This window comes from Manacus candei, unplaced genomic scaffold, assembly GCF_025592945.1.
Source record: "Manacus candei isolate 608988 ecotype Guabito, Panama unplaced genomic scaffold, ASM2559294v1 h1tg000017l, whole genome shotgun sequence".
NCBI lineage: Eukaryota > Metazoa > Chordata > Aves > Passeriformes > Pipridae > Manacus > Manacus candei.
In genome coordinates, this window is record NW_026138065.1 from 3,373,898 (window position 1) to 3,395,248 (window position 21,351).

A 21,351-nucleotide genomic window follows, 5' to 3' on the forward strand; every position below is an offset into this window, starting at 1 on the left:
AAGCTTGATAAATCTTTTAAAAGAATAATAAGACAAGGCTGCCTGCAATTGCAGACAACTGGATTCATTTTTAGATGATCCCTCCAAGCACTAAGCTCCCAGAAAATTGTTAAACACTATATTGAGTTTGCTAAACTGTGTGCAGCATTTAGCCTAGGAAATAGACCTAATTCAGGTCTTGGCTTAAAAATATTGCTATTTCCAAGTGCCATATATAAAAGGTCTTTTGCATAGAGAAGGAAATTGAGTGGAATAATAGTGTTGACAGAGAATAATCTCTGATTTTCCGAGTTTATATCATCCCTTATTTTCAAATACTTGGGTGACCCTATTATTATAATTTATCCTTTCATTATTATTTTGCAAGGTGCTAGTAACTACCATCATTATTTTGTGGCTGTACTACAAACAACAAAGGCATCAATTTATTAATTAATTAATAAAACATGCTGTAATGTCCAGAATTACTCCATGTGAAAGAGTTTTTAAATCACTACACTCAGAATTTGGAACCTCTCCCTGAAACGCTGGAATGGAAAAAAAGCTAGGATGGCTATCTCAGTGTTAGTCAACCCTTGGCTCAAGGACCAGTGATGACCCTCCAAAAGGAGGAGATGTTTTAAAATTTTTGGTTTTTTTGAACCACATTTCCATTCAGTTGGCTTAGCTACGCCAATACCTTTACAATCCCTTTGTGATAAAGAAAGGTGGAGGAAAATCCTAGGAGACTTAAAAGGCCAAGGTACTCTAAGGTGGGACAATACTGGTTACAACAGCTTCCTGACAAGCACACTGGTCAGTCCTGAACAGGCACCACAATTCCTCTCCTAAGGAACGTTTTGGATTTCTTTTTTTGCTTGTTCAGTTGTTTTTCTGTTGTTTTATTTTTGTGGTTTTCCTCCAGAACTGAACAAAAAATTGGAAATGAGGTTAAGCATGTGAAAAATATCTTTTGCAAAGATTCAATGTCAGATGAGTCACAGATCTAGACCTTCTCCCACTGTCTGTTCCAATGGCTCCATTGTGGTCTGGAGTGGCCAGTGGCCAGGTACTCCATGCTCAGCCAAGGCTGTGGGGCATGTTGGTAGCCCAGGACACTGACTGCCTGGCATGGCAGCTGATCCCAATAGGCTGCAGGCAGATGGACTGACTGACGTGTACGAGAGTGTGGTAGAAGAAAAATCAACCTTTGGGGGTTTGTTGCATGTTTACCGGAATTGATATTTTCACAACAGGTTGCTTTGTTGGAACTTTGTTTCCCTGGGAACTAGTTAACAAGAAGATCACTGACTGGCCCCAGTATTACTGTTGGCAATTGCCAGTACAGAGCAGAAAAAAAGTTACTTCACAGGTCTGAGCTTCTCTCTGCCTGCACTGTTTGAGTCTCTGAGATTGAACCTTAACATTAGCATTCATAATACCTTTTTTCAAGAACCTAACAGCAATTGCTGCAATATATAGTACTGATAAAAATGAACTTAACTCTACTTCAGTCGAGCTTTTCAGGAAATTTGCTGAGAGGAATAGTAGTGTCCAGGGACCTAAAAGCTGAAGATTGCATAGGGTGTAGATGCCTTAATGCAGAGTCATCTCAGTAGCATGATAGCTGCTAAGAGCTTTAAGGCAGATTAGTAAAATGATAGCAGCTTCCTTAGAATAGCTGTTTTTCAGTAACCCAGAGGGTGAGTCTGTTTGGCACAGTGCCATCCCAAGAGGTGTGCCTCACTATGTTTGGCCAGAATACTGCTCGTCTCTGTTTGTTCTGCTCTTTTATTGTTAATGGGAGGAAAAGGGTTCTACTCCCAAAGCTAGCTGCTCATCTTCTTCATTCTATTTTCCATTAACATTTTACTGTCTGAACCTTCTGTACTTCCTGATGCTGCCGTTGAAATTCACAGTCACCACAGGTTTAGCAGGGAATGTGCAAAGTTATATTCCTTTGTAGTCCAGGAATCACAGCAGAAGTTCTGAAGATCCGAACCCTGCCCAGCCTCTCCTTGCCCCAAGCCCACCCTGGCTGCCAATGCTTCAGGTTTGAAAAGCTCACAGCTGTGGAAAAAGATATATAGTGTTGATACACCACCACCTAGTGGTATATACTGCTCCCACACGGACTGCCACGGGACAAGTGGAAGTCTGGAGAAATAGCATTGCTCATGCTCTGCCCAGGCATGGCTCCTGCAGCACCTTCGGGCTGCTGACTTCTTGCTTATAGTGCTCTTTCTCCAGGCCACCATGAACAGCAGCATCCTTTCTCACAACCCCTTTTTTTATTTTTTTTTTTTTCCAAATTGACTGTCCACCCCACAGAGAGCTCTGCTCAAACCATCAGTCCCTCCATTACAGACCTGACAGGGCCAAACTTGTGTTTGAGCAGAGATGTTAAAGTACTGCCTCAGTAGAAACTATTGCTGTCTGGAACTCAGGTCTGCCTTCCCAGGGTTAAGTAGGCATCTGGGATGTTGATCTGCAAGACGGATTCAACTTTTCAAAATTACTCTGGTTCTTTTTGGGCAAACTCCAGCTACAGCCAACAGCTTCCTAGGCAGACACTCTGTGCTTGCCCTCAAGAACAGGACCCTTCAGCCACAGGCTCCAAAACCACCAACACCTAGCTTCAGAAGGCAAAAGCAGGCACGAGAACACACTTTCAGCTGAAGAAGGGCTTCTTAGCTAACACAGCACTCTCAAAGAAGTTCTACCTCTACTCTTTTCAGAAGGTGTGTGAAACATATTAAGCTAAAGATGCTGTAACATTTTATCCATTAAACATCTTTGAAGATGTGAGAATGCTTAGTCTAATGCTATGCAGGCACTCGGAAACCAGAGAATAGGGGGTGCCTGAAAACACTCCCCAAAACACAGAAATGAAGAACATCCCACAAAAAACAAGTGTTGAAGTAGGACAAAACAGTAGATCAGATTCTGCTCCCCTGATTTAGCAGTGTGAATATGCCATTGCAGAGCACCCATATTTGCTGCTGAGATAAGGCAAGTACTGGTCTTAAATATTTCCTCTCTGACTAAAATTCACTCTCTTTGCTTTTTGTTTTCTAGTTAGCAGATTTTAAAGCTGAAAGTACAAAAGATGTGTTAACTCTCCCACGAGCTAAAATCTGTGGTGAAAACATGCAATAGTGCAGAGCTCTATCTAACCTCAACATTCCTTGGAAGGAAAGTAGAGAATTCTTTGCAAAATTCTCTTGACCTTTCTTTTTCAGCCGATTTTGCAACTTGGCAGTTTTTCTTCATCCAAGGATCACAGCCCACTATTTGGGGATTATAGTGAAGTGTGGGACAATTATTGTTAAGCAGTTCTTTATGTAAAGTATTTCTAAAACTGACAGACTGCCTTTTGCATATACTGTGTAGGAAGTTTTCCAGTTGTGGAATCCTTTACAAGGTGAATCCTTTTCAAATTCCCAGCGACTGGTTCTACAGGAGTGGGGGAGAAGAGAAACAGCATTTGACATTTGAAATGCTGTACCAACCTTAATTACAATGAATTATAAACATATTAATAGATAGCTTTCTCTGTCACTTGTAATGGACTGTATAAAAATAATATTTAAAAGTCCAGATTAAGCCTACCATTTATGTCTTTGTCTCATGGGCACTGTGTATGTTATCTTTTAAACCTTTTGTTCCTTCCCTTAGTGATGCTTATGCCATTTTTACTGTTGCATTCGGACAAAGTCACAAGACTTGACTTTGCCTGCTACAAAAACCATGTTTGAGATCTTTAAACAAAACCCAAAATATCTGTTAGAGAGAAGCATTGTTAAACCCTTTCTCTGTATTGTACAGGGTCAGAACACAACACCCAGCTTCTCTTTTGAAACCTTCTCTTTTTTCTGTCCAGTCAGCCACTCCTTCCAGCCAGTTATATCACCATTCAAGTCCAGAATTGGTGCTGCAAAACTTGTTATCCAAACCAGTTAACGCCCTACTTTGGCAACTCATCTACTCCTTCCTGATTCAGATGATTCTTCTTCTGGGTCATCCAAATTCCCATGGGCAGTCTTCTTGCTTCTTCCTCTTGTTATCCTCAAATTGAACCCTATCCTGTTGTCTCTATTATATATTTCTTGTCCTCACTTCAAAAACTTTCAGTCTAGTTTTGCTTTAGCGAAAGGCTGATTTTCTATTTCTCTTCCTGCACTTTCACACTGCCTCCCATATTACCACAGAAATATATTTTGCTTGCAAGTCACTAAACTCACCACTGGTATACTTCAAAAGCATGCCCTTCCCTAATGCATCCTCATAACTCTGAACCCATAACAGAGGTAAGCAGCGAAGCCTCTGGACACAATTTTTGCCTGGTTTCAGTTCATTTGGCCCAGACCCAACCCTATGTTTGAGCTCAATTACCTATCACATATCTTGTTTAGGCCTGAAACCCTCCACGGATGGCATTGTCATTTTTCTGATGTATTTGTTTTCTCTCACATGCATATATATACATGTGGGGTAGAATTTAAATCAAAGCACATCACACAAAGCTCCTCATTGCATTAAGTTTGATAACCTTTTTCTGGGCAGCAAAGGTATGCTGACAAAGCATTTTTCCAATCTTTAGTTTAGAGAAGGGCTTCAAGGAGTTCCATATGTTTAAAATTAAAAAGGGCCCAAAAATGTCCCATCACCTGCTCCTCCATCTCCATGAATCTGGACTTAGCCCCCACTTAAGAGATCTCAGTGAAGAAGATCACACACCAGAGTGTTTCATGTTTAAGTGAGGAACAGACAGACAGGCAGCAGAGCTATGGCTCATGAACATCTGCCAGTGGAGTACCATCATGGTCAGACCTGTGCAGTCTTCCTCTTCATGCACCTCTCCACATTAGATCAAGGCTGCATCTGCCCTGGTTCTATCACATGGCAATTCTGTAAACCTTCTCATACTCATGGTCTAAAGTTGATCCTGACAGCAAATCCCTGAGGTGAGAAACTATTATTTCCCCGATTTTAAATCAAAAGAAGTAAACAAGTCATATCATCTTTCTGTCATAAAACTACCAACAGAAAAGGTTTGAACACAAGGCTTGGTGTTCAGGCTTTGTTTATGCACTTGACTTGCATAAGAACTAAGACATGTAATATTTCTGAAACTGCCAAATATTTTTTCTCAGGCCTGTAAAAGTTTTACCATGGACAGCTTACAATTCTGCACGTTATTCAAGCAGAAAATGCACTTACGAAAGATCGCAGAGCAAAGCAGAGACAGATCCCTATGCTAACCCCCAACAAATGCTACAAAACTTTAACCCACACGATGATGCCCTCACTCTAAGAGGCACTAACCACCAAACCTGTCTCCTCTCTAACAACCTCTGCTCAATAGGTGCTAAATACTCTTAAATTCAGAGTGGTTCCTTTTAATCCATGGTTGAAGTATGTAACCTGTATTTCACACCTGTGCCTTAAAACCATCTCCCCACAGCTGTTTGCTCTAATAAATCACAGCTTCCCACAATTCTGAGTACTTTCAAACAACAGGGATGTCAGAGATTTCATCTCTCTGTCAGAGCAGTCTGTTCAAGGTTCTCAGCCAAAAGCAGCATCAGAGGAAATTTGCTAGAGCTGCACAAAACCAGGCAGCTGCCAGCAAGATTATGAAGGGAGGAGAGGTCTGGGGCAAGCTTCCTGATGTTGTGCAGTAGAGACACAGATGGTGATTGCTGGGTGGGCGGAAACCTGAAGCTCTGTAAGGCTGCGGGTGCATTGATATCACTTCCTAAGAAGGTAGAAAAGGTAATTCAAAGCGCTGGCAGCAAGTCTGGATACAGTGTTGATGTGGCTACTGGGTGGTCCCATAAGGACTGGCTGAGGATGAATTTCACAGGAACCTCTTCGCAAAAAGTAAGGGAGTATAGTATCAGCACTGGGCTGTTTGCTACTTGATGCTGCAGACACTTTTTTCCCTAGTGCTAATGGGATTGATTAATAGCAGAACCTAAAATAACCCATTTGTGTTTCCCATATCCAGGAATGTAGAAGATATATTTTAAGATTTTTTAAAATAAAGATATGCTTGAGCTATAGTAAATAAAAGTTTTAAATTTAGTCCATTAGTTACATGGATCTCCACTTTATATGTGGTTCATTAGAGACACTGGGTAAAGCAGGACTAAATCTACTGGGATTTCTCATATTAACTGTTGATACGAGATCTCTCATTTCTTCTGCTTTTATGTGTACAGCCTGCCTAAAACATTTACTTCAAGACAGAGGTTCATGTCTCAAGTTTTCTGTGCATAGCCTAAAGCTCTAGTAAAATAAGAGTCTTTTCATAAAAGAGAATGAGACCCAGCTGTGAAGTTTTGAATTTCAGCCTCTCTTCAAACATGGAGTCTAGACTGGAGTTCAGTTCCTAAACTGCACTTCCCTGTTTGGATGCTGTAAATTAGCTGGTCTGTTCTTTAGGATAGCTCTTTTTTGTTCCCAGCAACCCTGATATTAGACGCTGATTTAAGACCTTTGGGTTTCCAAACAGTGACCTCACCTTTCACTTGGCTATTGAAGAGTGAAATATTGTCATACAATGAAGTAAAAGGGTTGAAATACATTGCTAATAGGTGACATCTATTTGTGATGGGAGACAGGTCCAGTGAGAAAGGCATAGACTCTGTATCAGCTTCCCGTACTTGAAAGAAATACAGATTTTTGAGAGGAAAGGGATGATTTTCAATTTTACTATTCTTCCATTTTACTGTATTTGACAAATATTCATCCACAGGCCTTGCAGACTTCAAGAAAAGAAAGTACCTATACTGTTCTCAGCTTTAGTAACTGCTAACAATAAAAAATCTGTATAATTAAGGCTGAGATTTGTTCTTTAAATTTGGCTTTATTCTGCTAAGAAGAGAGCAACACAAGGATTCTATACTATCAGCTGAGAGCCTCGACAAGTCATCCATCATGCTGTGCCAGCCAACACAAAATTAGTTACTCAACATCCTGTTGGCAGTGTACAAGCAAGTAAAAAAAAAAGTAATATCGCATTTCCAAAAATGAGCAAACACCACTAAAGCCTTCACAAATGTTTGTTTGTATAAACAACATCCAAAGCAAACACTGAATTTTCTTTTGAATTTTTAAGATACTGCACTCTCCAACAACCTCAAAACAACTGAATGCATGAAGTTTTAAGCAAATATTAGGAAGAACATGTGTTGCAAGTAACTAAGCAGTACTTTCCTTCTGAAGTTGTTCTTTAGCACTGCACTCAAATAGTTCATGCTTTTAAATCAGAGCAGACAAAAAAACCCACAAAAAACCTCATAAAAATACCAAAACCCAACTCACAACAAAAAAAATCCCATGCACACTTATGAACTAACTGGTTTCAAATGCATTACTGTATTCCACACATCAGACTACTCCTAAACAAGATACTGGTTGATCATACTGATTATAAAATAATTTAAAATAATTTCAAGTTATTAATACGCTGGTGAGGGATGCAAATTATTAATACATTATTTGACAGGAAGCTGACATTTAATCCCCTGAGTTTTTGTATTACTACAACAAGCAATTTTTTTGTCTGATCACAGAAAGGTCTTCAGTAAGAAGATCCAATATAATGCCCACCATGAGCATTTGAATAAACCTCACGGAATGGATCAACACAATCGTAATCAGATTATTTTTGATCTTCTGCCACTAGACGGTGTCTGGCTACCCGAGCTGTAACCATGTCTGCATTAATCAAAAAGCAACCTTCAGAATTGCTGAATGCTCACTGTTGTGGCTTTTGCTGATATTTTGGGTAAGCTATTTTCAAGAGAGATTTGGCTTTTCAAGTCTTACTTTTGATCTCTGTATGGTCTTTTAAATGGGAAACGATGAAGTCTTTGATGTGGATTCTTGCATAAACAGCAGCAAGGAACTATAGAGCACCTAACTGCAACAAGGAAATGTGGGCCAGGGTTGAAATAATGTAAAATATCCTTTCTAAAAATAAGTGGAAGAACAGAAAGGAGAGTAATGCAAAGTCCAGAGAGTAAAAACCAACACCACTGTCCAACCAAGCAAGAAACAAAGGATCATAAAAGCAATGTCTGAAAAAATATAAACCCCTTCCTCTGTGTGTTGTGGAGCTTGCTATTGTGATCTTTTATCTCTTATTTGAGAGCTACTGCAGAGCCATACTGTTGTGAGGAAAGCTGCAAGAAAGGGTACAAGAGACCCAAGAAATGTGGGGTCCAGGCACGAATGTGTATTGGAAAAGAGCATTTTCTCTTTCCTCTTTACTTCTCTTTTACCCATATAATTAAACACGAAGACAAACGGAAAACTCTGCAATGCTTCACTCTGTTCCCAGAGCTGCTAATAAATAAGGCACCAGGGGGCCCCAGTCATTTACTAGCAAGAAGACCAGGGCACGTTAACTCTTTACTTGCTGAAATAGTACACTTCAAAGTCTTCACTTAGAAAGAGAGGCAAAAGCGGAAGGAGCAATAGCAAAGGAGCATTAAAATTCATCTACATAGAAATTTGCAGTAAAATTACTAGAAAATGTGACTCAAACTCAGTTTTATTGCTTGCATGCCAAGTCTCAAAGTATGGTTTCGTGGTGGAAAAACAACAAAACCCCCCTACTTATTAGTGTTACAGTGGGGATGGAGTGATTTAAAATTGATTTTAAAAATGCATTTGAGAGTTTTTGATCAGCTCTAGTGATGAGAGGTGTTTAGAGCTACCTATGCTGTATATGAAGGAAGTCAAGTCAGTGATGAAACTCAGGAGTTCAGGGCTGTTTAGCTGTAATTTAAGAGAGAACTCTCCCTCAGCTTTTCCTCAGAGTGATATCACATGTGCAAACACAAATTAGACTCATTCTATAAGAGTATTACAAATCACTGCACCCATCACAAGTAGTCTTCAGTGATGTCAGTCAGGTTGCATGTAGTCTTTCTCCTACACATCTGGAGCTTGCAACTTTCAGCACATTCAAAGCCATTCAACAGCTGCCTGGCAACTGGTTTAATTCAAAGTAGCTCACATTTTCTACAGATTAACATTAATTTTACTCTTTTTTTCTTTTTTTTTTTTTTTATAAAACACTAGTATTACAGCCATTTGAGTGCTGTAAGGGGACAGCACAGCAAAGTAACAGGGATCCAATTACAAGCAGTCTAAAAAAAATCCCAAACCTTCTATGATGCCCAATCTATTTTCCATTTAAGGCAGCTGCAGCTGGATGCATCTTGGGAGTTCAAGGCAGCACACTGATCCAAGATACAAAGAATAAAACATTGTTCTCTTGCACAACTCTGGGAAGCCTCTCAAATTGCGGAAATGGACAAGCCCCTAAGGAGACTATACTTGAAGGCTCTCTCTACAGAATTAGTAATTTACCTAGTCACTTAAAATTCTGAACCAGAAATTGCTGTAACTTAGGTGATACCGGGCAATTTTGCACAAAGAAAATGACACCTGAGCCATATACAACATTATGGCTAACTTGAGGATGATAAACTGTATAGTTAGACGGCTATTTAACTGATTACACTAATACAGTATTGAAGTTTAAAACATTGTTTCTGTTGTGCAACTTGATGGTATACACTGGCACTGAGGATTAATTTCTGAGACTTGCCTGAAGGTATACAGCACTGAGCAGTATTTTACTGCTGAATGTTTTGGTATCTCATGACTGGACTGACTGCCTTTTAAACATTTCATGAGACCAACAGCAACTCAGAGGAAGAAATGCAGAATCTGAAATACAGACATACAGAAAAAAATAGACATCTCATCTTCAGCATAGCCTTCTGTCATACATCACTAGTTCTGCATTTTCCACATCCATTAATGTATTTCAGATTGTTGTATTAGAATCATTATTTTGTTTGAATTATGCCTTGTTAGTACTTGAAATGACATCTTTAATTTAAATGTGTTTCACAAGGCTCCTTTTCCTTTGACAACATTATTCCTGACTTCACTGCAAAATAATACTGATCAGTTGGATGAAGGTCCTTCTTGTCCTACTGATCTTGTGAGAAAATGCTTAGCCCCTCCACACACACATTTGCAGCATATGTATCTTTGCAGAAAAGTCTGAGGGCTGTGCTCTTGAACTTTATGATTTCAGACTGCAGCCTAACAGCTAGCAGAGCTGCTGACCTGATACCTATGTTTATAGTCCTGCTTTTAACCACCTAAATTTAAAAAATTTTCACATCCCACTAGTGAGTTTGAAGCTGGCATATCACTTTTTGCCAAACATATATAAGCAGTTATTTGGAACAGAACATCTCTTGATGCTGAACGACACTGGTAGCCATCACTGCTCAAGGAATCCATGAAAGGAATGAGGAGCAGACCCAGAAGGGGTCTTACTCATCACAGATATGGCATTGAGACCTTCGCATCCCCCTCTGCACAGCCAGTTACTGCAAGGGTCAAATTGACCTAGTACATACCCAGCTCTATAGTTTGACCCTGCCCAATGCCTCAGGCCCAGCAGAACTTCAGAGGAATCATTTCTTTGCCTGTCCCACACTAGCCTTCCCAGGGAAGCTCCCTCTAAGTACTTCCACCTTTCCGTATCCAAAAGCCTTTCATCTGCATTTTGACAGTAAGAGGCCCTCTGTGTTCATGCCAGTCCTTCCAAAGTTGCAGTTTGGTGGATTAATTCCCCTCTCACTTGGAGAACAAATACAGCTCTCATTTTCCAGGACTTATGTCAGTCCCAGGGCCTTCAGTGGAGAGGAGTAGTAGTTCAGCCCCTCCACATTAGCCTCAAGAATTCAAAACAGGATCAGCAAATGGATAAATAGCTATTTTTTATGTTGGAATAGGGCTCCTGCAAGACAGAAATGCCAAGAACCATGAAGAATAACATTTTCAGAATGACCAGGAAAAAAACCCCCCACACCAACTATCCCACCTACCCCCCCACCCCTACCCTAAAGGTAAGCTTAGTGCAAGTCTTCTGCTATGTAAAGAAATTACCTAGACCCAAACCCTTTGCACAGGTGCACAGGGAAATGAAAAGAAGCAATGGTCACTAGTTGCATCAGAGGAAATTACCACTGGACTTGAAGACTTCAACACCAAAGTGATTCAGTACTGAGATGTTGTCCAGAGAAGTTGTTGCACCTCTGTCTTTGGAGATTTCAGAAGCTGACTGCACCAGGTCCTGAGCAATCAGCTCTTACATGGAATTTCTACCACCTCTGAGCTGAGGACTTGACATACTCCAGAGCTTACTTACAATCCAGATTTGTCCATGAATTTTCTAAGAAGGCATACAGTTAACAGACTTGGGAAAAAGTAACATCTTGTGTTAGTCTTTTTATTTGCCTCCGGGAGACAAGATTATTGAGGGTCATATGTATAAGGGCTGAGGTTCTAAAAGAAAAAGTTATTTTTGATAAAAATTTATGAAAAAACTTCTTATTGTGTGTTTCTTAACAGTTGTACATTTGTTGCTTATGAAAAAGATATCTGAAGGACTTTTTTATATAAGAACTTGCTCATTCTCCCTTTGTGATTGTTCATTCAAGTAAAAATCAAGTTCAAAATGAAAGAAATAAAAATTGCATAGCTGCAGGAATGTGAATTTGTCACAGCACCAGAGAATAAAAACAAAGCTAAACTTTCTAGCTCCACTAGTAATAAAATACTGTATGAGAACAAATGTACAGTTTACAGAGGTTTTCAGACCCTAATGTAATTTCTCACAGACAGTCAATTGGGCAGAAAAACTAAGAAACACACAGACAAATACGAGTACTGCCAACTTGTGCTTGGAAAGTTTGGATTCCAGAGAACACCCAGTGAGGACTGAACTTTCAGAGGGAGCACCTCCCCTGAGAGAAACAATTTCCTCCTCTCTGTCTTAATCAATGGCTAACATTAAAACATCATTATGGGCAAAGTCCAGACTGTCAAGTTCATAAAATTAATCACTAAAATCTAACAGATGGATGAGTGTAAGTCACAGACAGCTAGGGTGAAGCACATGAAGATGACAGCCATCTGTCAGTACTGAAATTTGCCCCTGCTCCTCCACATCTATGTGGAGGAGACACATCAAGCTGAATGTTTTTGGCCCAGGACTAAATTCACTTGATTCAATTGATACAAAGGCCATATCAGACTTCATACTCTGCCTTAATAGTTGGGTGTAACACAGTACAGGACCTAGCAGATATGACAGGGCCTAGGCTGAAACATCTATTAAAAAAAGCCATTGGTTTTGCAGGTTAGGGTCAGTCAAAAATTTCACTGTGGTCTGTCAGCATGACAATTGAGTAACAAGGCATATAAGCACAAACTCATTTCAGCACATCAGTCTTCTACTGTTTTGAAGAAATCAGTGCCATGGTTGCATTGTCACTTGGGATACAAGAGCCTAGAATTAGACTAGAAGAGAATGAAACGAGATATGTGGTTTGCCATTTCCTCATATGTGTATGTTTGAAAGGACAATAGACCACTAAGATAAATGATTAATTACAGTGCAATCAGTTAAAAATACATAAGATACATCTTCTCAAACATTAATAACCAATAAGACAGACAGCCTGTAATACAATGCAAGGGGGAAAAAAAATCTCATTCTTACAAATACATCAACAGGGATCTCTAGACTCAAGCTGCTGGATAGGTTTAGCAGCTTGTTAGAAGACTATTGCTTTGTTGCTGTTTATTATTAAAGAGATCCCTGTGACACACTTGGTGTACAGTTAATATGCACAGCAAGTCACAGCTAGAGGATCTAGTCCTGGAAGAGGTGGTGCAGGTGGGTATTAGAAACCATCTTGAAAGTACCTGCTTAGGGGAGCAACTGCACCATGAAATGCCAGCGGTGGTTCACTAGGCTATCTGGGGCTGTGTCAGAAATGAGGGAAGTCATGCTCAGCAGCATGTTCCCCTCTGGTAAGAAGCTGGATGGACTATTACTCTCTTCTGGCTTATCTACTTTGGTTTCTTATCTGCATAAAGCAGGGAAGAGAGGTGGAAAAAACAAAATCTCATGCTCTTGGGTTTTGTCCTCAAAGAGAACAGGATCTGGAATCCTACAGTTTATCCCACAGAGTTAGAAGTGCCTGGGATATTATGGTTCCAGTGGGAAAGGAAGAGGCTGGAAAGGTTTCCAGAATCCAACGTAATGCAGCAACTCTGCATCTTAGTCTCTCTCACCCTATCCCCAGCAGTGCACTGCTGAACTAACAGACTGCAAATACACAGTATAACCATAATTTTGCTAATTGCTCCCCCTACCTCCCAAACTTCACACACATCTGCATCCACTGCAATAAAATCTTCCTCTTTAGTTGCTTTCCATCACATTTTCCCTTTCTCTATAACCCTGGGTAGCTCCTGGCAAAATTTACACTGTTATTCCCAATGTTGCTGTGCAAGTTACTGGGTCAGATCCAGAGGCACCACGTGGTATACCCCATTAACATCTGTACAGCCAGCCATTTTCCTCATCTTGAAGGCCCTGCACTTTACAGCTCCACTGTGTGCTTCCTGTGTGTTCAAGACACCCCATCAAGTAGGAAACACTGCCTGCCCAGAGTGAGCAACACCACCACAAACCAAATGGACTCTGGTGAATACTTAAAACTAAGAAGCCAAAGGTTGAAACTGGTTACTTGTGGGAATGGCAGTCTCTCTCCATTTATCAACTCCAGAATCCTTCTGGACAAAAAAACCCATTAAGTTACTTGCAACCCCATCTGCTTTGCCACAAAGCAGCAGGGAAGCCCACTCACTGCATTCCAAAAGCCGAGCCTTTTGTTTGTCAAACAAAGCTCCAGACTCATCAATATGTACATTTGTAGGATGCAATATATCAGCTATTTCATTGACATGGTATCCTAAACTTATTTATAAGACAAAGGACAGATCTCAATTACAGCAGAATTTAAACAAAGAAAGTGATTCAATCACTCCATGAACAAACTGCTGCCAGATCCCCAGCTGAGAACTCAGGTTCTGGAGGTACTATTTCTTTCTTACAGTCAGGCCAAACAGGGGGCTTCTCACAACTGTATTCTCCATAGCAATATGTGTTTCACATCCTGCTTCCCTCCACCCACCCAAGGCAAGTTCTCCAAGGAATACAATGTGAAATCCTACACAAAAAACCAGTTTGCATTTAACCATAGGTTAAAGTGATGCATTGTGACACTGCCATTGAGGGGTCATTATCCTCTAGTAATCATCTGTCATTCTTAATCATATGCCTGCAAGTTAAAAATCTAATACGTTGTGACAAAACTGTGCAAGTGGATAATGCAGAGTAAGCAGTTTGTCAACCTGGAAGAACGCTGGTCAGGATGCTGAGTTTTAGAAAGCTACAGTGGATTTTCACCATGAGGAGAGTTATTTATAAGATAAAAAGTCAGTAAAGTTGGGATTTTCAAACACTCTTTAGAAGGAAAGGTAGCCAAACCATATCATTAAGTCATCAGGAAGCCATTACTATTTTCAGTAGTTTCAGTTTTTTGCAACTTATTACAATATTGGTAAACATAACTAATAATAGTCTTACCAATAAGTACTACTGTGTGTGCTGGAAGATCTGAATGTAAGCATTTAAGAAAACATTTAACTTATCTCTGCAATAACTCTAAGAAGTATTTTGTCTTTTGTTGAACCATTGAAGCAATTGTTCTCCTTTCCTGGAAAACCTGGAAATCTACCATTTTTTGTAGCAAAAAAATGTGAACAGTTGTTACACAGAATCTTTTCTTCAACCAGAGACTGACACGATTACTAATCCCAGCCTATTATAATAATAAAAACTTAATGTTAATAATTAAATAAAATACATCTTTTTTCCATCACCTCTTTAAAAAAAGTATCATGTACAAATAAATCTGAAATTTACTTGCTCTTGAGGCAAGACCACAACAATCAAACACTAATAAGCAACAGTCACGAAAAGGAGAGAGTAGTTGAATTAGACCCAGGTCATCACAAGAAAACCCTGTCTTATAAAAAGATACTGTTAACTCTCTATGGTTAGAAAACGGAAACTGAAAATTCACATTTTCAGCATTCAAAATACTTGTGAACTTTTAACTGAATAAATATGATAGACACAGTAAAGACATCTTCAAATGGTTAATGCCAAATCTCATCAAGGGATCAGATTCCTGGCCAGACCACGACGAAAATAGTGAACTCAACAGCACAGGTCATTTTAATGACCAAAGATTTAACAAGATTCAATGAGAAAGCAAGCATATAGGAATAAAGAACTCCACAGTGCCAGGACCCAGAGACCACTCCAAGCACTAGCAGCTTAGCTGGTCGTTCAAGGCCAACCAGTTGGCAGAAGGTATGAAGAACACTTGAAGGAACTTTAGCAGAGGCTCATCCTCAAACAGCTCTGTTGGGAGGCCTCAGTGAGGGCAATCCTCTTTCCCTTCAAGGCTACTGCTCTCACTCTGGTCCTCGCCTGATCTGTGCCACAGCCGTGTATCCCATTGATTCAGGTCCTGGCTAGTTTGCCAACTTGACTGCAGACCTGCCTCACCACTGTGGACTTGGCTGGCAATCATTGGTCCTGGCCACTATGTTCAAACTTGATTATGATCTATGATCCTGACTCAATTTCCCAACTTGACTTCGGACCTACTCTTGTTACTACAGACGTGCTTGGTGGTCTGGTCCCTGGGCTGAATCCAACTACCCTCACTGGCACTGTCTGCCTCACTTGGGGTGCACTGTGACTCGCCCATTGCTGCTAAAGCCACTGCTTCTGCTGACCTCCCTTCCCTGAGGCCTTCCCTGAGGGAACAGCTTTGCCCTTGCTGGATGCCAGCATTGAGCTACAATAGTTCAAGTTAGCAACAAGCATTAACTGAGGAAAAAACCATGATGCTCGAACTTTTTTTAAAAGTTCCTTTTTTAGGGACTGGAATGCTGAAGGTTGCTTTGAAGTTGTACAAACCACCACATCTACACCACCGACACAAGTCTGCTGAAGCTCCCCATAACCTAGTGCTACCTACTGCCAGATGCAATACCAGAGTTAACAGAGAGTTATTCAGTCTTAAAACTCAGTCCACAGTAATATCGTTTCCCTTCGGGCTACAGATTACACTGGAGCTCACACATTAACACTAGAAGTTCTGCTGAGGTGTATTTTCCTTGACATCTTTGCCATTGTTCACTGATTCGCACAGAATTAGCTGACTAGGGTTTAGTGAATTAGTAATCATCATAATCAGAGGAATATTGTATTGATCAAAATTTTTTAAAAAAGTATAAAAATAATCAAAGCATACAGTAAAGAATGAACAAAGGCCCACACCTCATCCTCCCTGAGGCAAGGACATGTGGTAGCCATAAAAGTTGAGGAGTTTAAGTCTCAGCATCACCACCTCCAGCTGGCCACACTTCACTTAGCTCTTAACTTGCCCTGCAGCCACAGCCCACCTGCGTGCTGTGGCATCAGACAGCAAAGCACCCAGAAACTTGGTACCAGGACATCTTTGAGCATATAGATGAATTCTGCCCCCATTCAGTCTTGCCCTTGTCCTATATTTCCACTTAGATAGAAGTCTGAAGTATGAACTGATTTATGCTTACTTGACAAAGGTAAACAGGAGTTTACATTCAGCTAAAAGTCTGTGTCAACACAGAGAAAGCTGTATGTTCCTTAAGCACTCTCACGTATTTGTTTTGAAGTATCCTACAGTTTCCAAAAGACAAAAGCCCCAACAGCAGTTTTTTCCCCTGCAATGTTGCATCTTTGAAGAGAAGTATCATCACTAGATATGAGAGTTAGCTAAAACCCAGAACTCAACAGGAAAAGAGATTTGAGACGCCACATATCACTTCCACCTGCAGGCATGACGTTCTTTTTTATAGAAAATAAAAAACAACCATTTTTATTGACTGTACTGTAGATACCTGTACAGAGTGTAAACTTTAATATTTCACCAGATATGTGAATAATTCTGGAGAAAGAGTTATCAAGCACCTTCATTTCAACAAATTTTTGATATTTACAGTAAGATATACCTGATTAAGTGTATGAATAGAATGAATTAAAAGTTATAAAAAGTTATACAAAAAGACTTTTAAAATGTTTATATGTTATTTCACGATAAATACACAATTAAGAAGAAGATGTCACACATTTAAGATTCAGAATTGGCTCTGTTTAAAACTGTTACTGTTATGTCTGAAGAGGAAGTGAGGAAACGGGGATGTTAGCTTACTGCTCTGATCATGTCAGTGAAATGTGCTCTGGCAGAAGCCTCACAAGCCCTGTTTTGCTCTGCTGCAGGTTGTCTTGCAGGCAAGCTTCCTTCCCAACACACAGTGTAGAAGACAAACTTCACTCCCAGATTTGTACTGTTAATTTGACATAAGAATATGCATTCTGATTTTCCCCTCTCTAAACTTACTGGTGATGATGAAAATATCAACTTTGTTTTGATTTTCAGTGCATTTTTTTGCTGTTACTGAACATGGGGGCATATCACTATCTTTTATTCTTTTAAGCACCAAAACACAGGTGAGCTTGCTGAAAATCAGATTTTTGACTGCCATGGTATCTCATTGTCTACAAAAAGGCATGGTATGGTTTGCTAAAAAAAAAGATTGCTAGGGTAGAATTCAGAGACCACTTTCAGGCTCATAGAATCAAACACAGAAGTATTATTTTACAACCTCTCAGGAAACAAATGTGATTGTGTATCTCTTTAAAACCAAATGAATCAACATCCATTCTTTGATGAACTATCAGCAATTGTTTAAAATACTATATTTTGCTTAGTGGATTTTAGGGAACTTTTTAGGGATCCACCTCAGATGGAAGAAAAGTATATCTCTTAAGACTCAAAAATTTCAAATACATCCACTAAGTGGTGTTGATTATCTATTAAGAATCATGTGCTATAGCAAAGGATCCCATGAACCAGGGTGAGAATTATTATCCTTACAACACACTGATAAAGTACTGCTGTAATGCAAGAGTCAAAAGATGAGATTCAACTTTTGAAAGTGAAAGGACTACTAGTGAGAAGGAATGCAGCTAGGCATTAAATCTGTGATATTACTGGGTGTTCCACTCACATCTATCCATCTTTGGGACCCCCTGGTTGCTTCTCAGCTCGAGATAAGGCCCAGCCACATGGGCCTCATGATGGGCTTAGAATGCCACTGTGCAGATAACTTCTGCATACTCCAAGGTACAACCCAGTCTCAGGATTTGGGTAGTGCCATCCTCTTCACTCTGTTTGGTATTTGTTACTTTAATTTTGCCAGGAGACACATCCTCCTAGACCAGCACAGATGCAACTAATGCCTCCACATTTACCTTTAAAAGTAAGGGGATAATATTAAAAGGAATAAGGTAAAGTTGGACCCAACCTGGGCAGCTTTGTCTTGCTTAACTGCTACAAGACATCCAGTACCTGTGTGTATGTGTGACTGCACATGCACATTGTGGCTTGCTGTCAACAGCATGGAGCACTTATCTTTAGGGCTTGATTGTGTTGATAGGAGTGAACTGTTTACAGCACATTTCGAAAAGGTGTCTGCTGCTCTAAAGCTTATTTTAATGTTCAGTGTCTTTCTATACAATCCACTCCAACTGTGTTGTCAGGGCAGCGGCAAGTACGGCCTCCTGGGGTAGCCAAGCAGAGGTGAGTACAACCACCATTATTCACTGTGCAGTAGTTATGCCCTGGAAAAAAAGAGATGTAAGATGTTAAAGAAAAACAAATGTGAACCTACAATAAAATCCAAAACAGATATCTACAAGAGACACGCAGATTTTATGGCTACACTGAAGAAAAAAGCCATAATGAGATTAAGAGTGAAACAAAACTATGCTTTGGGCAGATGACAGTCACCATATCCTTTGTGTCACCTTGATATTCACATCAAAGAAAGATCAAGATATCAGGACAGAGTGGGAGAGGCAACATGAATCAACTGGGCTGTTCCTGAAATACATGTCATAAATTGGCCACATGGTCACAGACATTAGAATGAAGAGACAGTGGGTGAGGAAGTAGAGAGAATGTAATACGTGGGGGTAAAGTCCAAAATGCTACAGAACATCATCCTTGGATACCACCTACCACTAAAACATCGATGAATGATCCATGATAACAAAATGAAACAAAAAAATTGGGTGGGTGAGGAGGCATTAACATTAAAGCATAAAATGAAAGAGAAGGCAGTGCCAGAAACAGTGGGCTGTGAGGAGAGGCATCCATTCCAGGAAAACACTTGAAACAGATATAAGATGAGAAAGAAATGACATTAAGGTACTGAATATTATAGCTATAAGCACATACTCAGAGTACACAATGTTGTTTAGTTTTACATCGTCTACCAAAATGGAACTGTGTATTAACTAGTAATAGCAATGTAACTGATTTCTTAATTATGATATTTATGCATTTTTAGGCTCTGAGCCAAGACTTCAGTAAAAAGTCAATTTCATTTAGTGCATATATTGAATAATTTGAAGAGAAACTATCTCGGGTGGTTTTTTTAGGCTTAAAGCAAAAATATTGCCGCTCCTATAATTCCAGACATGTTGTAATAAAAAAGGGTGAACTCTTCTCCTAACTGTGATTTGCTAATAACAACATTATTGCAAAGTGATGCTGTTTCTCAAAAAACAAATTATATTTCAAGGGTATCAACTTCCTCTCTTCCTCTTTTCAATAGGATGTTTGAAAAACTTAACATTCAACAGAGCAGAAAGGCCAGCTCAGCCCAGCCACCCCACCACCTGCTGTTTTCTGAACATTCCATTTTGAAAAACACTCAATCTCATTAAGGAGATCTGAAAGACCATAATATTTCCTTAGTTTAAACTTAAAAATAAGTAAATAACACCCCAGCCATGAATATAGCATTCAGTTTAGCTGATGAGCATCTGAACTGTCAAAAACTGCTATATCTATAATCTTGATCATAGACTTGTCCTTTCAAGAAGGACAGAACAGGCCCCTTCTCCCCTCCCAATTCTGCTTTCATGTGGCAACCACAAAATTTACTTTCATGTAAAAAAATTGAGGTGGCTTTGAATTTCTTAGTAAACAGAAATTTAGGCAGCAACCAGTTCTTCACTACCTAAATCAGCCAGCAGCTTATAAATGGGAGCTACTACTAGGGTCATTTATAAACTAAGGTGTTATGCAGCTGTAAAAACTCGAGAATCATACGGATTACCTCCTGGGCACTGAGCAAAGGCCGTGGTGATTCCATAGAGACGGGAGCGCTTGTGAGGCTGGAAGTTATCATTTTCTAATGAAATCATGCGATCCACTGCAACAACAGCATCCCTGCCATATGCAGAAGAGAATATACAGAAGAGAGATGAAGTGGAAGTACAGGGATAAACAAAACAACAAAACTAAAATCAAAAAGCAAAACCCCAGTAAACAAGCAAAAAACCCAAACAAAATCAAAAGTCTGAAGTTGCCTCTTTTTAACAATTAGGAAGAGGTTCCAGAAGTAAAATCCGCCAAGACATCATCTTTCCTGGACAAATCAAGTATGTTATGACTTTCATTCCAGGCAGCTAAGAAATTTAGCAGGGAGACTCCTTACTAATTTTGAAGGTACTTCCAATAGAGGACAATGTTGCCCTACCAGAGGGACATTTGTTAGTAGTTTTGACACATTCTTCATATTCTGCCCCTCCAACATGTTCTGTGGTATAGCTGTTGTTGCAGCTATTATGCATAATGATTATGACAATGTTATATTTCGGGTGGAGCCTGATCTCCAGAAGGAATACAGTTGGTCACAAGCAATCTTTTCTTCCTAAATATAAAAGGGCACTCAACTGACAAAGTTGTATCACACTTTCCCATTTATACAAGCCTGTTCTAGAATAGCACTTCCCAGCTGTTAGGTTCTAACTTGCAAATTCTTACACACATTAATAGCTATTAATAGCAGACAGAGCCATACAACCATTTACACCAGGGAAAAATAAATATTTTAAAATGCAGGGACCGGATTTATTTTCTGGAAATTTTAGGGTGAACTCTAAAGTCTTGATCATATGGCAGCATTTTTAGAGCATTTACTCTAAAATGCTCTGAAATGACACAAAGAAATCATCATCAAGACAGTAAACCCTTTTTTTCCCTCTTATTTCTTGTTGAGCATTCATATAATACAGGGCATAGAAAGCCAAGAGTAATGATTTTCTGCCCTTTACAACGCAGCAAGTATCACCATAAGGGAAACAAATTAGTGCCCACTCCTTTTCCAAAAATGTACAGTGTTAAAAGCATTTTCTTATAGGACAAATCACTCTGCTGAAAATGAAAACGCAGTTAACTGGCAGCATCAATAGGTCAGCTCTACAGATCCACTCCACTC

General features: G+C 39.7%; 1 protein-coding gene across 2 annotated transcripts in view; it reads right to left on the reverse strand.

Annotated features, from left to right (window-relative positions):
- Positions 1-17,036: 17,036 nt before the first annotated feature.
- Positions 17,037-21,351, reverse strand: part of NID1 (nidogen 1) — a 54,898-nt gene continuing 50,583 nt past the window's right edge. For both annotated transcript variants that reach the window (XM_051783199.1, XM_051783198.1), the window contains exons 19-20: positions 20,188-20,300; positions 17,037-18,682 (exon numbers count right to left, since the gene is read on the reverse strand). In XM_051783199.1, the coding sequence (XP_051639159.1) occupies positions 18,561-18,682; positions 20,188-20,300 (235 nt within the window). In that variant the 3' untranslated portion in view covers positions 17,037-18,560. The remainder of the gene's footprint in view (positions 18,683-20,187; positions 20,301-21,351) is intronic.